General features: G+C 52.0%; 1 protein-coding gene across 5 annotated transcripts in view; it reads right to left on the reverse strand.

Annotated features, from left to right (window-relative positions):
• Window positions 1-376: 376 nt before the first annotated feature.
• The window catches only part of MTMR4 (myotubularin related protein 4), a 41,417-nt gene continuing 25,653 nt past the window's right edge, over window positions 377-16,140 (reverse strand). For all 5 annotated transcript variants that reach the window (XM_020803899.3, XM_020803900.3, XM_020803901.3 and 2 more), the window contains 12 exons: window positions 15,010-15,123; window positions 12,935-13,131; window positions 12,010-12,138; window positions 11,184-11,295; window positions 9,658-9,853; window positions 8,530-8,715; window positions 7,821-7,991; window positions 7,557-7,711; window positions 5,444-6,653; window positions 4,478-4,585; window positions 3,682-3,770; window positions 377-2,614 (listed from right to left, as the gene is read on the reverse strand). In XM_020803899.3, coding sequence (XP_020659558.3) covers window positions 2,437-2,614; window positions 3,682-3,770; window positions 4,478-4,585; window positions 5,444-6,653; window positions 7,557-7,711; window positions 7,821-7,991; window positions 8,530-8,715; window positions 9,658-9,853; window positions 11,184-11,295; window positions 12,010-12,138; window positions 12,935-13,131; window positions 15,010-15,123 — 2,845 coding nt within the window. In that variant the 3' untranslated portion in view covers window positions 377-2,436. The remainder of the gene's footprint in view (window positions 2,615-3,681; window positions 3,771-4,477; window positions 4,586-5,443; window positions 6,654-7,556; window positions 7,712-7,820; window positions 7,992-8,529; window positions 8,716-9,657; window positions 9,854-11,183; window positions 11,296-12,009; window positions 12,139-12,934; window positions 13,132-15,009; window positions 15,124-16,140) is intronic.

Here is a 16,140-nt window from a genome sequence, read left to right on the forward strand (position 1 = left end):
GTCTTCTAAGGGCCTGCAGAACTCCCAAAGGTGCTCAGCACACCCAAAGGGCCTTCCTGCCAAGTGCTTGGATCAAAAAAGCCAGTTAGAAATGTTTCTTAACAGATCTCTCCTGTCTCATAACAATATCGCCAGGCGAGACCTTGATGCCTCAGGTTTTCCAGCTTCTCCATCTCTGCAAACCACTTTTTCCGTGTGTCTCCAGATTTCGGGACTCGCAGAGGAGCCTCGGTTATCTCTGGCCGTTCCCGGAGAGAAGAACGACACAGAAAAAGGAAGTAACAAATTCAAGAGAAGGCAGGATCGCGACCTTCCCTTAAAGAAGGGGGGGAAAAGCAACCAGTCAGAATTAAATAATACGGCCCAACCAAGCAGCACTAATATAGAGATTTTATTCAACTGTATTGAATTTCTTACAGCACATTGTTTGTCACAAAGCTACTGATCTGATTTTGGAGTTGTTGTTTGCCTGAAGACAGAGACACAAACCTGTGAGAGCTGAAAGCAATTATGATTAACCATCATGGACTTGAGGGGCCTCTTTCTCTCCAGATTTTCCTTCCTGATTTTCCTTTGTGTATGTGTGTTTTAAACATCTGTGCAAATGAGCTGAAAATGGAACCAAGTCCGACACTCTTCCCCGACTTTAATCACTTTATACACAGTTCAGAGTATGGCAACGTCAGAGATACCACCTTTTTACCTCTAATTAGGGTGGTTTTTTTCTCTCTCCCTGAAGGCAATTAATTCCAAGGAGATCCATTATGAGAGGATGAGGCTGACTTTTAGGCTAATGACCCAAAGCAGGCTGAAACGCGGAAGCAAACAAAAACGGGAAGACAGAACCATGGACACTGCAGAAAAAACATTAAGAACAGCCAGTCCGATTCCCAGGCTGCCGGCAAGAATTCAATCTTGAGCGTCACATTCACATTCGTTCCACGTGAGGTGCCTTAAGGGCTTGTGGGGTGCACAATCTTGTTCATTCTGTAGACCCTTCTACAGACCTATAAATCTGGAATAAAATAGTCATGAACACTATGAAGACCTGTGGAAATAGCAGCACTTCACACCTCCTTCCTTTCTTTCTAAAATAGCTTATCTGGATTTGAAGTGAAAGCATTTGTGCTGGGAACATGCAGCCCTGCAGATGTTGCTGGACTGCAACTCCCATCATCCCCAGACAGCAGAGCTGCGTGGAGAATCATGGCAGCTTCAGCCCAGTGACATCCAGAGGGCCACACTCCTCCGATCCCTGCACGAGGCGTAAGGCTGCTGTGCTGGCCCCACCGCAAGTGGGAGAGGAATTTCCAACAGGACTATGCTGACATGAGAATGAACCAGAAAGTGTTCCTGCAGTGATGGTGGAGCATGGCCTGCGTAGTCCCTTGCGCCTGCTTGAGTGACAAGAACAGGGGAAAGAATCCCTATTTGCCACTGTTCTCTCCCCCCCACCTGCCACTTGTGAAATTAGCACCCCACCCACCCTCATTTTGTTCTACAGCTTCTTAAGTGCAGAGAAATAACATTAGCAGCAGTTTGGACTGAAACCTTCAAGCGCACCAAACAGCACAGTCTAGGAGGTAAAGACATCCCACGTAGCCAGCCAGCCTTTAGGCTGCAGGGTGGTCAGGATCAGGAGCAACCAGAAAGAGGGAGACACAAGGACAGCAGAAGGGAGAGAGAATACGCACTGCGGTGTGGATCGAGAGAAAGCGCGAGGTGCCTCTCCCAGAAAGACCACTAGCAAGAAACCAGCCGTCCAGCACCTGCAGCAGTCAAGAAGTGTCAACAGCCCGGTCTGACTCTGTTTTCCAGACGGCACAGCCCGGCTGCTGGGAGAAAGGTTCTTTCCCATGATGGAGAGACAGGAGAAGTGCAGAGGCACCTTCTGCTACCGGGACCGACGCTGGCCTCGGGCTGTACGGCGAAGCAGCTGGCAAGCAGAACATGGCTGAAACGTGACTAACACAGCCAGGGTGAGCTTCTGCAGAGACCCCCCCCCCCTCTGGGGTTGAGCTCCACTCTCTTGCGCCATTCAACCTGCCTGCCTTTCAAGAGATGGGGAGAGAGTCTGATGCTAACCATGACTTCTTAGCACTTCGGGAAACCAGGCGGTTCAACGCACCACCCGCTGCTAACCCTCTGAAGAAAGACACCCTCCGACTCAGCTTCGGGCCTTCCTCCAAGACCAGAAACAGTGCCATATACACGTGGGCCATATCACACTCTTTAATCCAATTTCCTCCTCTCCGTTACACAGGGCACCAGGTGGGAGAAATCACCAACAGTGCATAACAAGGCTTGGTGATCCAAGTGCTGTGCTACCGACCTCCCCGTTGGCCACCCCCCGGGGTGGGGGGGGCAGCCCTGTCCTTTCCCTGTCCGCACGGTGGAAAAGGCCAGGCTCCGACAGGTTCCCTCGGCGGCTGGCGCTCAGCTGGAAGCTGTGGCAATGGGTTTCTTCAGATGCTGGCTCATAAGTTCCCTGGCACGGGAGACCTGGATGTGGTCGTAACAGGAGTTGCAGACGAGGACCGGGTCGTAAAGCTGCTGATCAGGAATGGGCAGCTTCAGATGACAACAGCCGGCGCAAAACACATTCCCGCAGTTCCTGGGGAAAGAAGGAAAACAATATACAAAGGCGGCCGTGAGCCTGGAGCCAAAGGTTTGGGGTGCGGAGGGGTGTGTGAAGAAGAAATAGCTCAGTTTCTTCTCATCTTGCCAAGGCAGTGCAGGGACGTCTGCTAAGCCCTCCCCTCCAAGACCCCTCTATGCAAAACCTGCCTTGTTTCCTTTGGAGAAGTAAAGCATGCGCACACAAAAAGCACGGAAGCAGGTCTGGTTGACTGAAGAAAAGTTCATGGAACAAGGCAATGGCTATCAGGGTCTTGCACAACTGTGTAACTCGGAGAAGGTAAAGCTTATTCTCAAAAATGCAAGAACCCATGCTGATTCTTATGTTTCACTGCCTCACAAGCAAGGAGAAAAAAAATCCGCCATCAAGGAGGGACAAGTGACATGTCTGTCTAAAAAGAGGTGGCTGAACTGACACAAGGCTCCTAGGAAAACAGACGCTTGATTAGCACGGACATGGCTCGGCCAGTACTATTTGAAGATCACAGATCTTTCCGGGAGCTGAGTGCCCTCTTTTCGTGACCTGCGGCCATGGCTAGACACGAGACCACCATCTAAGATTCACTGCCTTAGAATACAAGTTAACAACTCAATAGTGTTAAGGAGCCAGAGGAAAGAACGGTGTACAGAAAGTGTGAGATGAGCAAGAACTCCTTCCCTTAAAAGATCTATATATTTTCATTCTCAGAAGCCCATTCCCCCCCCCCATAAAGGCATTGCATGAATATGACTACGTTTTCTTGCCATTTCCTTGCTTAAAGGATATAGGGCGTCCTGCTGCTAATATCTAAGAGGGAAACTGTATCTGCCCATCTCTGGACTTCTCGGCAGGGGGCCGACATGTACAACTGGTGTAGTCTCACTGGGATGAGCTGTCCTGCTCCTTCCCAGAGAAAGAGCCCCTCTAGAAGGCTGATCCAGTTCCCCTCCCCAGCGCATATTCCCCATAAACATTTGGGATATAGCCATGAAGGGAAGGAAGCGATACGATCGACCCAGAAGGCCAACGGAGAAGCGCGTGAGCGGGACGGCAATAGCTCCTACCTGCAGTGATGCCGGCGTTTGGCAAGCCAAAACTCACAGTCACAGTTGAAGCAGTGCGAAGCCATATGGTCTGGAACCCAGCGTGTGACCTGCGGAGAAACCACAGCGAGTCAGGGCCACCTGAGCTCCCATTCCTTGGAAGCAACACGGCGTCTTAAAAAGTCAGGGAGCAGCCTTGACTTGGCGCACTTCAAGGTTTTGTTTGGAGTTCAGAACACGGAATGTTTTTCCCCCCCAAAGGATGCTTAATGGGAAAGAAGCATCTGAGAGAGCGGGAGGCATGAGGAATGGTTCCCGGGGGGTGGGGGGGATGAGAAGACTGTCTTGAAAGTTTTCAAGCATTTGAAAAAGCATGCTAAGGGGGAAAAACATGAGGCAACAAGGACAGGTTACCTTGAAGTACACAAGGGCCAGAATCCCACTGGGGTTTGCCTAAGGTTTGTAGAACTTGCCCCGGCTAATTGATGAAGGGCCAAGGTGCATCTCCGTCACTTTTGTGCACCTGGGCTGCACAACCAAGATGCGCCCAAGCGCCTCGTCCATCAGCCTCAGCAAGCTACGCCAATGCCAGTAAGGCTGCTGGCTGATAATATGAATGGAATCAGGGGAAAGGAGTTTCCTGTGGCTTCCATCGCAGGGAACGGCAGATAAGGGTTTTTAAAATAGGAGGTGGGTGGGCCCAAAGGTGGAGGGAAGGAAGGCCACGGGAATACGGAGGCCAGCTTTATGCCTCACCCCCTCCTCTTGCCAAGTGCTGGGACGCATCCTGCCAAAGGACCAAGGAGGTGTGTCGTACCTCGGTTTCCCTTTTATCCACAGGCTCCCAGCTTGCTTCGGAGAGGCAGTCTTCGCTGTGGTCGGAGAAGTCCTCGTTTTCGCTGCCATCCGACTCCTTGAGGCAAGTCTGCAAGGGCGACAGGGACCCGATTATCGTCTTTGCACTCGCCCCCTTCTTTGCCCGCAGCCTCCGCTTTCCCAGAGAGGGACAGGGAATCATCACACACAAGAGGGTGAGGGAAAGCTGCTCTCCAGCCCGCTCACCACCCTTTCCCAGCTGCTCCGGGGTGGTTTGCTCTGGCTTTCAGCGGCTGTCCGAGATGATGGGCCTTCCTGTCCCCATTTCGTGTGTGGATTTTTAAATGGGAGGCATTAGAGACCTCTGAGCCTGGAGAGGGGATTCCCATACCCTGACCAAGGCTACGGCCTTGCTCCAAACAACAGCCAAAGAGTGGGACAGCCAGGGGAACTACTGAGATGTCTCTGGTGGGAAATGGGGACACGGAGGGAGGCGAGGCAAAAGAGAGGCCTATGTAAACGAAGGAGAGGCATGAAATATAAGGATTTAGCCTCTGGGAAGGGGGTCTTGTGTCGGCTATGCAGGAAACCCTCTGGGCCACCCGCATATTCCGGTTTGGAGGTACATTACTACCTTTGGAACTGCACAGGAGGGAGGGCTCTGTGTGTGTGTTCCCCCATCTCAAATTATATGCAATAAGCTGAAGAGATGGTAGGAAAGCCATTTTCAGATCATCTAAAAGGGACGCCTTGCAGAAGGTGGAGCCAACTTATTTATTCCTGGCCCCAGAGGACAGGATCTGCGCTAACAGGCTGAAGATCGGAAAGAACTTCCTGGTGATTATAATCAGAGGTGCCACTCTCCAATGGCAGCACCCGGTGGGTCTACTTCTTGACCGCGCCTCCTCCCTGGAGGAGAAAATGGGGGGGGCAAACCCCTGAAGGGGCTGAGCGAGGGGCCACTTACAAAGTCATCCTCGTAGTCCATTGGCGGCTCGACCGGCGGGGCGTAGCAATGGCGGATGTCCAGCCTGAGCTGCAGCTCCCGCACCTGCCGGCGCAGCTGCTCCACCTCCTGCTTGTAGGTAGCCTCAATCTGCCGCAGCCGGTGCTGGATCACGTCCGTGGGGAAGGGGAGCCCATCATCCTCCAGGTAGGGGGGAGGCCCTGGAGAAGGGCTGCTCGGCAGCACGTGCTTGGCACCCAGGGCAGGCTTCCAGTGGCCGGGGAGCCACGGCTTGTTGGATTTCCCAGCCAGGCTCGGTCCGTGGGGCCTCCCGCCTTCTTTCAAAGGCCACTGGCCGCTGAGGCACAGTCCCGAGGCCCAGAAGGGCCGCCCGCCCGGCCTTTTGTTACAGCAGCCGTAGTAGGAGAGGAGGCGGCGAGGGCCTGCGTCGCCCCCGGGAAGCGATGCCCCCATCCCCTGGAAACTGTCCCAGTTGGCAGCCAGGAGTGAGAACTCACTCATCTGGCTCTGGGAGATCCCCTTGCGCCACCACTCGGCCTGAGCCTTTCCCAGCTGGCTTCCCTCCTCCCCGGGCCTGGGGATGCCCCATCTGCCCCCCTCTTCTTTCGGGCCACCGGTCTTGGCGTCTTCCTTGGGGGCACCGGGCACTGGCGGGGGCGGACCAGGGGCATCAGGCGGGAGGGAGGGTTCTGAACAGCATGGCTCAACGAGATCCCAGATGCCATGAGACTCCGGGCCGACCACACCGTCCTTCACACGGCTGCACGGAAACGTTGCTGATGGCTCTTCTGTTCCGGTCAAGTTGCTTAAGGGAATCTTCTCCTCAGAAGCACTTGGAGCTGGGTGGGCATGATCCGGCGCTTCTGGGCAGGTGCCGCCAACCTCTTCTGTCTCAGAAGCTGGGCCGTTTAAGGTCCGAGAGGCCGACGGCTTCCCACCATCAGAGCTGCCACCGCTGGCGGGATCCAGGGGATCGCCTTCCTGCCGCCGCCGCTGCTCAGCCACCCAAGGCTGTCCCTCGCCGGCAGCCATCTCTCTGCCTGCCGTGGGCTCCTCCTCCTCCTCCTCTGCGCTGGGGAGCCTGGGATCCAAGCCCACCCTGGCCTCCTGGCAGTGGTTGTTCAGATTCGGGTCACTTGACGTGCGGGTCAGCAGGCTGTTGGGATCGCAGGCGGAGAGCAGGTCGTCCATGGATCTCGTCTTTGGCAGCCTGAAACCAGAGGAGACAAGTCAGAGGAACGTGCAGGCGTGTCAGCAGAGGAACTGGCAGAGTCATGGACCAGAATCAGCTCCCTGTTTGCCCCTGCCCCCCCGCCAGCCAAACAGGACCCCCCCTCTAACTGGGAAGGCCTGCTAACCTGCACCCAGTTTTTAGGACCGACAGAAAGAGAAAGTGGGTGAGGAAAGCCTGACGGCTTCTGGCCATTTCTGGTAGATATGTCTGAAATTGGGGTCTTGTATCTCAAGACAAGAGATAAAATTGTGAAAGCTGCCGGACTGAGGCCACCTTCCACACCCTCTCCCCTGCACAACAACGAGTCTCCTTCCTCCAACCCTCTCCTTGCCCCGTTTTGTTCTTTTAGGGTTCCAAGAAGGAAGGGCCTTGACGGTGCAGAGGCAGTCACAGCTGTACGTGTAGGTGACCAAGGAAGGGAGCACGGGCAAGAAATAGAAGGGGAACAGTGGTCGTGATCGTACATTTAAAAACAAGAAAGAAAATAAAAATGTTACATTAAAAATGGCCTACAAGGGAGAACTCCATGAAAAGCTCCTTCCTCCACAGTCCATTCCATGGCCAATGGTGGCCGCCTGGCAGCCACCACGAGAAAGGCCCTCGGTCATTCCTCCATCATGCCTGTGCTGGTGAGGATGGTGGGATGGGGAGAAGGGCCTCTTTTTAACATCTTAAAACCCAGAAAGTTCCTATAGGGAGAGATCCAGTCCTTCCAGTAGCCTGGACCCAGATGGTACAGGGACTTCTAGGTCATCACCCACACTCTGCATCAGCAACTGTTCCCCGAAGAGGAAATCAAGTTCTCCAGGTCCGGTTTCCGAGGGAAGAAGGGCTGTCTGGCCTCCTGGCCACCCTGCCTGGCCAGCCCTGTCTCCTTACCTGTCCAGGGACCGGCTGCTAAACTCCTGGCTCTGGGCTCCCGAGGGCAGGTAGAGGTCCATTCCTTCTTCTCCCAGAGGGCATGGGGAGGAGGCCGGGAGGTACACAGATGTCCAGAGGTGGAGGGCTCGCACATGGCACACCGGATGCAGCACCTGACAGGGCAGGAAGAGGAGAGCCAAGTCATGATGGGGACCACCAAAATCTCACCGCGCGCCTGTTCTGCCCCCCCCAGCTCCTGATGGGAGCGGAAAGCCAACTCACCTGCTCGCTGCCAGGCAGGTAGAGAAGGTTATGGAAGTTCTTGTTGCCGGCTCTGAGAAGGGACCAGACGGAGCAGGTGCGCTTGGCGATGTTGTGCACGTCCCGCTCGCAGGGGCTGTTACCGAGGAAAGTCCCGTACAGGCAGGAGTACGTGTGCTGTACAAGCTTCACCTGCACCGCCAAGAAAAAGGACATTTCGTCACGGATTTGGGGGTAAGACCCATGCAGGAACCCCCCATCTCCGGGAGAGTGCCTTCTCCCTCAGTCTGGCTTTAAAAAGTTCTACATCTGCCCCAAAGAGCCTCTGGACGGGGTCGGCGGAACGCCGCTCCAATTTCCATTTCAGTCTTGCTTCATGCCAATGGGTGAAACTCAAAAGGACCTTTGACAGAGAGGAAAATGTACCCTTCGCAAAAGCCCAGAAACTACAAAAACTTGGCCCAATATACTGGACATTTTTATTCTACATGATGAAAAGAACACACCTGACTCACAAGGAGCACAGCTTGAGCAGCTTAAAAAAAAAAAAAGGACAGAAACCAACGAGTGAGCCGTGCTCAACTTGCAGGCATGAGTCATTTGGGTTCAGCCATCATCTACCACCCCGTTCTCATTAGAAAGATAAACAACATTTTTTCACAGCCCGGGAGGATCCCGCCCTGTTTCCCTAAACAGGCTGGTTTCCTCTCCTGCAGGTCGGTGGTCTTACCAGAAAAGCTTCATTAAATTCAAAAAGGCAGGGGAACTGCTTGAGCAGCTGGTGGACGGAATCCAGCCACTGCAGGAAGACAGGGCACAGCTCGTTCTGATCCTCCGTCTTCTCCTGGTGGCCACAGCGGTCCCCAAACTTGTGGCCGAAATCCAGCCAGTCTGATTCCACCAGCACCTGGAAACCCTGGCAGATAAATAAATAATAATAAAAAAGGGCACGTTTTCAACACCACAAGGGCTCGGGCCAGGCGGGAAGCCTTGCGGTTGCCGAGACGATGCCCCTCTCCCTGTGACAGCCTTCACTGGCTACAGGTAAAAACACCCTCTGAAGTGCAGGTGATCACCTGTAGAGCCCAAATAGGAGGCTCTAGCTACCTCAAGGACCTATGAAGAGAATCTAGGCTGCCCCCTCCTGCTGTCTGTCCCTCAGCCAGCAGCAAGCAGACAAAAGCAACCTAAACAAAATATAAATCACCTTTTAAAATTTAAAGAGGCTTTTGGCCGCTGAGCAGCAGAAGCGGGTGGGGCCTGACTCCAGCTAAGCAGCTGACTTCTCTTAGGAACATCTTTGTATATCATTTTATACTGTCCTTTTAATTTATTTCGAATGTAGTCCTCTTTTGTGCCTGAACTGACATCTCCTTCTAATTAATCTTACTGGGAGGCACCACCGGTTCCTGTCTCGTTTCAATAAATCTTTGCTTATTCCACTCCTGTAGGTAAGAACAAAACGTTTCAAAAGGTTTCTTCCCCACTGGACAGATTACAGATTCTGTGCCTCCTGCTTTCATTTCCATACTTTCTGGTGAAAATTTCACAGACGTGTAAGGTTTGTGGCACTGGACAATCTTTTCTATTTTTGCTATTGATGCAGATTTTTAAAAGCAGGAGGTTTTTTTCCCCTTCCCTTTGTCATGCAGGACCACAAAGTCTCACCAGACTATCCATTTTTATCTTTACACTGTGTTTTAATGCACTGATACACCTCTTCTCATTGTGGATGGGAGAACATCTCCTGTATTTTCTTACCTGCTTACGAGTCGCATACGTTGTATATTTCCTGGAAACAGTGGTTTTGCCCCTCCCCACCTCCCGTGCCCAAACAGTTTCCGAGAGGCCACCCTACCTCCATCGTCCTGTAATAGGGGTCCAGCAGGATCTTGGCTAGGGCTACGATCTGCGGGGTACGGTCCCAGCCATCAGAGCAGTGGACCAGCACAGGGCGCCCCTCCCGATCCACGGCGTTGGCGACCAACACGGCAGCCTTCAGCATGACCGACAGGTGTTGCAGCCACTTGGTGCTCTCCAGAGCAGACAGCCAGCTGGGGAAAGGGCACAAGGGAGGGAGAAAGCGGACAGCGTGAAGCTTCCGGCCGGCACGAGAAATCTTGCACGAGTGGGAAAAGAGAGCCCAAGTCCTTCGTGAGAACTTTGTACCAATATCAACAGAAGCAATCCCCATCTTTCTCCTTCTGCCAAGTGTCTTTACGACAGACACCAGCCTGGAGAAGAAACTTCAGTAACCAGCGGCCACAAGCGCTGAAAGGTAATGAGGTTCCCTCCTGCTCTTTACCCCGCTTACCCCCACAAAAAAAACCCAGGATAAACTTTTTCTGTGGCAAGCAGGGGAAACGGAGGGCAAGGTGATGAGGCTGGCCTAGAAGGACACAGCAAAGAGGCAGGAGCAGAGAGAGAAAAATGCTCCACATTGAGATCACCACTACTTTGTGCCATGAGAAGGAAGAGATATTTAGTTTAATTTAAAACATGTTTAACCTGGCTTTCCCTTTAAAGAGGACCCAAAGGGACTTACAACAATTAAAAGACAGTTTTTAAGATTAGTAATAATGAGTATACAATACTAAAAGGATCAAGGAATAAAATACCAAGCCGCAGAAGCAACACGAAAACACATTCAATGCAGTAAGGTACAACAACTCATTTAAAAGCCCCACTCAAGGCAGCCGGTCATTCAGGGAAAGCCTGCCTGAAGAAAAAGGTCTTCATCTGCTTGCAGAAGGACAGCCAAGATGGGGCCTGCCTGGCCTCCCGTGGCAGGGAGTTCCAAAGTCTCTGGGAGCAGCCACAGAGAAGGGCTTCTCCCGTGTCCCTGCCTTGCGTACCTGTGAAGGTGGCAGGACTGAGAGAAAGGCCTCCACTGAAGATCTTAACACTCAAGAAGGCTCAAACAAAGAGCAACAAGGAGGGGCTCAAACAGCTTCCCCCGCCCCCATGTCAGGTCTGAGACAGAGCATCAGCCTAGCAGAGCAGGAGGCCTGGAGGATGCTGAGTGCAGGGCAGGACACAAAGCCACCCAGGGACCTGCCTGATCGTGCAGGCTTGTTAGGAGAACCACCAGGGTGGGTGGGTGTCCACTTCCCCATGTCGTTCCTCCATTCACAGGCCTCTCTCCTTCTCCCCGCTTTTCGCACCCAAATTGTTAGTTATCCCCTCAAAGAAACCGAGTGGATCAGACAGTCAGAGGAGCTGGGTCTCCTCCCCAACAGAAAGGGCCTGCTTTTTCTACGAGTTTCCCAACTCGGGTCCCCTCCTGAGCAGGAGCCCCCCCCGAGGGAACCACTGCCCCGGACTATAGACATCAAGGAGGAGCCTGAGACACACATGCATGCAGAAACCTGGATGGGGACTCACTTGCTGGGGTCTGGCATCTGGCTGCAGACAGCCCGCAGGTACTGGAAGCTGTTACGGATGGAATGGATGTTCGCCATGCCCATGAAGACCACCTCGCAGTTGGGGTAATATTCTGAAACAGAAGGGGGCGGCGGCGGGCGGAAAGAATGACGGGTAATCAGAGGGGAAGCCCTGCAGCAGGAGTCTGGCCCTGTCTCCTGTCTCCCCCCTCCCGCAAACAAATTGCAACAATCTCTTAACTCCCAGGGAATGGTTTTTCTTACAGTCCTCCATGGCTGGACATGGTTTTTTAAACACCATGCTTTCTGTTTCACCACAGAGCCTTAGGAAGACGGTGGAGAATTGAAAATCTCACACCACTTCCTGAATCGACTGTTAATTCCTAGTAAGAGTTTTGCTCATCCATCGGTGGGTTTGGGTTTACTTCTAGGGATCCATGTGGTCTAACGTTCTTTAAAAATGAACCAACTAACCACCGTTTCCTTTCCATGTTAACATTTCCTAGAGTAAGGATATTCCGTTCTGAAGGAAATCAAACCCCGAGTGCTCCCTGGAAGGACAGATCCTGAAGCTGAGGCTCCAATCCTTTGGCCATTTCGTGAGAAGAGAAGACTCCCCGGAAAAGACCCTAATGGGTCTTTTTCCGGGGAGGAAAAGGATATGCATTTATTTCCTCTCGAGGCACATGATCCTTCATGCTACTTCTTAACTAATCTTCTTTAGGTGAAAATTAGGACTGCCTTTTCTGTTCACGCAGCTTCCGTGTTCACGAGGGAGAAGCGGCAACTCAAAGAAGTCCCCCCCCCCCGGCTTCTCCCATTCCTACCTTCGCATTCACAGCCTCCTCCTTTGGCCCGGTTGGCGACGGCTGCCGTGTAGGAGCGGGCGTCCAGGATCAGCAGCTTCTGAGGGGTCGCCGAACACTCCACGCTCGAACACGCCGTCAGGGACGAATCTAGGAGAAAAGAAAACGGAGATAAAATCCATCGGAACTCGCCCATCTCTCGGCCGGGTGCCTCCCTTCTGGATGTTTTGAACAGCAAAAGCCCCAGGGAACGCGGCCTATGGGAAGAAGTCACAGGAAACATCTGGAGGGCCCCCCCCAAGGCTGAGCAAGACAGCGCGACCTTCTTTGCTGGCAGCACAGGATGCAACACTCAGGGAAGTAAACGGAACCAAATCAAAGGCCCTGGGGGGAAAGGAAAATCCTCTGTTAACTGAAATCCCTGCTAAGGGATGGGGGCAAGCATGTAGGCCATCTTTCTTCCTCGGTTCCCCCAACGCGGCATTCCACGTGCAACCTCAGTAGGAACGAAGGGAAAAGTATTTCCCTTTTCCGAGGTGGAATAATCCTCAAGAGTGGACTTTGCCTTCGTTGGAACTGCTGCTCTTGAAGGGATCAGGCAAAGCAAGGTTGGAAGTTTCCTTCCAGTTCCGGCCTCCAAGGAATGGAAATCCGAGCAGCCGGGAAGCAACTTCCACGATGCCAGGAAGGAAGAGCAGAGGGATGAGAGATGGCTGCCTTTCACAAACATGGAGGGATCTGTTTGGAGAGGACGGAGGGGTGCAGATCTTCACGGCGAGTCAGGGTATCAGTCGAGAGAAGACTTCTGGAACACCAGTGGCCCTACGGGTCCCCAGCCACAAACCACCTATCCGGCTAGTCAGCCCTGGCACTGGGAAAAGGCCGCACTCTGCCCAGGGCTGCAGAACAAGAAGGAAAGAAATAGCCCCCCCCCCCTTTTACTTACCAAATCCAGCATCACAGGCCTCATTCCCATCGCTGAGCCCAGAATGTGGCATCCCTCCGGCCACCTTCTGCCCCGGGTTCAAGGCACAGGCTTTGGCGATGGAGGTGACAAGGTATTCGTCATCTGCGTTGCGCCAGCCCCACCAGCTGATCTCCGGCTGGCTGCAGCGGGCGATCACGGCCCCATTGCGCAGGTGCCTGGAAGAGAAGAGGGCACTCACTAGTCCTGGAGTCCCTCTTTCAAGAAGCTTTGGAACAGAATGGCTTCACCTTTTTGATTGAAACACCAACCACCTCTCGAGTGGGGAGAAGAGATCTCAAGATCCACATGTGAAGCCCAATGGATATCATGATGGTGACAGTGATCACACCCTTCTGACCCCTCTGCTGGCTTTAGGCCCAACTGAGGGCAGGCTTTCCAAACTGGGTGACCTTTAGCCGTGGGCATTTTGGCCACAGAACGATGGGGGTTGTAGTGGCTGGTTTGGGGAAGGTCAGCTGGGGAATCCCAAGGCAGCATCAATGTGATAAACACCAAACCTAAGTCACTGTTTCTGGCTACGGGAAAGGGAGAAGCAGGAGGGGGAAGAAACAGTCCCGGGATTTCCAGAAGAGAGCCCTGCTTTTAAATTTCTTTCCTCGAGACAAAGCTTTTTTTAAAAAAATCAGTAACAACTAACCAAAGGTTTAAGGGAACTGAATCTTGGCCCAGGTTCCAAGCATAATCTTACTTAAAAGACAGTCTAAATACAGGTTGTGTTTCTACATTCCAAGAATAAAGGGCTTCTTCTTTGAAGATAATCGTTGCTGGCACACAAGGACACCATGAGTGTCATTTTAACAGCCCTCCTCTCTTACTCTCTCTATTGCTTTGTCTACTTTTTCCCACTTTGCGTTTTGTTCAAAGAATCTTTTTTAACGGCTGTCTGGAGTTTAAATTAATGAACAAGCAAGCATATTGCCCCATGTTTTTTTTAAGGAACAAAACTGTTGTTTGTTTTATAATTTCAGTGGCTGTGAGTCAACGTAGGTCCCTTTGGGGGAGAAAGGTGGCTAATGAATGAATGAATGAATATTCAGAAAGGCGAATTCAGTGTAAGGGGAAAAATATTATTTTGGATCACAACTTCCAGGATTTCCCAGTCAGTGGCAGGCTGGGAGGCGTAGTTCAAAAAAACAACTTTTCTCAGCTCTGGGAGAATTAATTCTATGCCAAAGACCAGGCTTTACATCTGCATACAAAGAGCAAAAGCCTGTGGCCAAAGGCAAACAGGGTTAACTTGAAACAGCTCCTCATTGGTTGTTAACCAGTCCCCATGTAGATTTTCAGGTGTGAGCCAAACCCAGCGACCCAGCAATGTGCTAGCAAGTCCGAGCAGAGATTTGTTCGCTGCCAGTAAAAGCACCTGCTCCAAGTTACTGTGTTTGCCTTCTGGAGACGTTACTCTGCAACGCAGGATCCTGGCCACTGGCATTAAAGCTGGATCTCTGAAGCAGCTTTTTTTTTCCAAACAGGCTCTAAATATGTAGCACAAGGTCTAGAAGAAAACCAGACTAGGGGGGAAAAAAAGATGTAGAGGGAAATCTAAAACACCCTGCATTTCTCAGAGGAACAGACCATCTAAGGCTCCTGCAGAAGGGCAGCCTCTCGAATAAGCCGTGGGAATCTGAAGCTGGTCAGAAAATGGGTTCAGAAATTGAAAAATAAGGCTTCCAAAAAATAAAGCTTCCACCAATCGTATTTTGAAAACCTTCAAGCCATGCAAATCTCCAAACTTCCCGGCAGACTGGCTAGGATCTCACTGGTCCCTACTGTGCTCAGTGTGGGATCTTAGTTCAGTCTTCTCATTTCAGCCTAAGGCTGAAATAACCAGCACAGGGAATAAATGGGGCCTGAGCTACGTTCTTTAAGAGAATGAGGAAGACTGGGAAGTTTTTTGAGCTTTGACTGCTGGGCAGAGTGCTCATGAACAACAGCTCTCACATTCACTGGCTACCTGACATGGTGGCAGTGGCTGATGGGAGCCCAAGTCAAAAAGCACCACCTGCGTTCGACAGAAAAGGCGGGTTTTTTACCTGTACACGACTGCTGGAATCCTTTTCCAAGACCGGAAGGAAGCCACGTTCTCCAGCTCCTTATCCGTGATCCAGACCGGCACCAGGAGCTTCTGGGGGTAGCTGGTACACAGCCTAGGCAGGAAGAAGATGCAAGCAGGTGGCCATCACGACTCGGCCACGGAACGAGAGCCAAGGAAGTAGGATCAAGACCTCAGCTACTTACACTCCCATGGTCATGTCAATTGGGGGATTCACGGAGGAGCATTTTGAAATTTCCAGAAAGGGGACTGTAGCCAACTGCACGAACCATCAAACCCCAATCCCAGAAAGAGCGAAACTGGAAGTAGCTGGAAATTTCTACTTAGCTTTGACATTCTGGCTGACAAATGATACAGAGGCCCCACACCACATATTTAAATGGCAGATCTGGGATTCCTTATCACGGGAAGCCAGGCTGGCCCCGTCTTCGCGGGCCTTCTGTAAGCAGGTAAGGATCTTGCTCTTCAGGCAGGCTTTTCCTTAGGGACCGGCTGAGAGAGGGGTTTTTACAAATCGGATTGCTGTGCTCTATGGCTTTTAAATGTGTTTCTAGTAGTGATTTCATTCACAGTTTTTCATAGGATACTTGCTGAATTCTTTTTAAATCTCTGCATACTTGTTGTTTTTAGCTTTTAAATATTGTCCCTTTAATGACATAAGCCACCTTGGGTCCTTTTAAGGAGAACGGCCCGGTAAAAACTATTTGAAATCAATAAATCACAGCTTCTGGAGCCTTCCAGTTGTGGCCATATAACTGTCTTTGCTGGGGGTGGCGCTGGAATTTTGTGTCCGTGCATGCATGTGTGTGTCCCAGGTCTGTATCTGCACCTATCTGAATCCCCCCACCCAAAATGAATTAATGTCATAGCAGCCTCTGTTCAGATCCCAGCCAGAAGCATCAAGGCGGGCAGGGAGGAAGCCTAGCCTTCATCCCAAGCTTACAACCTTGATGGTACTCTCCCATTTACTACACCCAGAGGGAACAGGGGCCACTGATCCAAGTCTCTTCCTTCTCCTGTCTGCCCCCCCCCATCATCAAGCACCAAAGCGCTCATTGCAAGAGCTGCTCCTGTGACATAGCGGTCGTTAAGAGCAAACCCCCTTTGTCCT

Source organism: Pogona vitticeps, chromosome 7 (genome assembly GCF_051106095.1).
Source record: "Pogona vitticeps strain Pit_001003342236 chromosome 7, PviZW2.1, whole genome shotgun sequence".
Taxonomy (NCBI): Eukaryota; Metazoa; Chordata; class Lepidosauria; order Squamata; family Agamidae; genus Pogona; species Pogona vitticeps.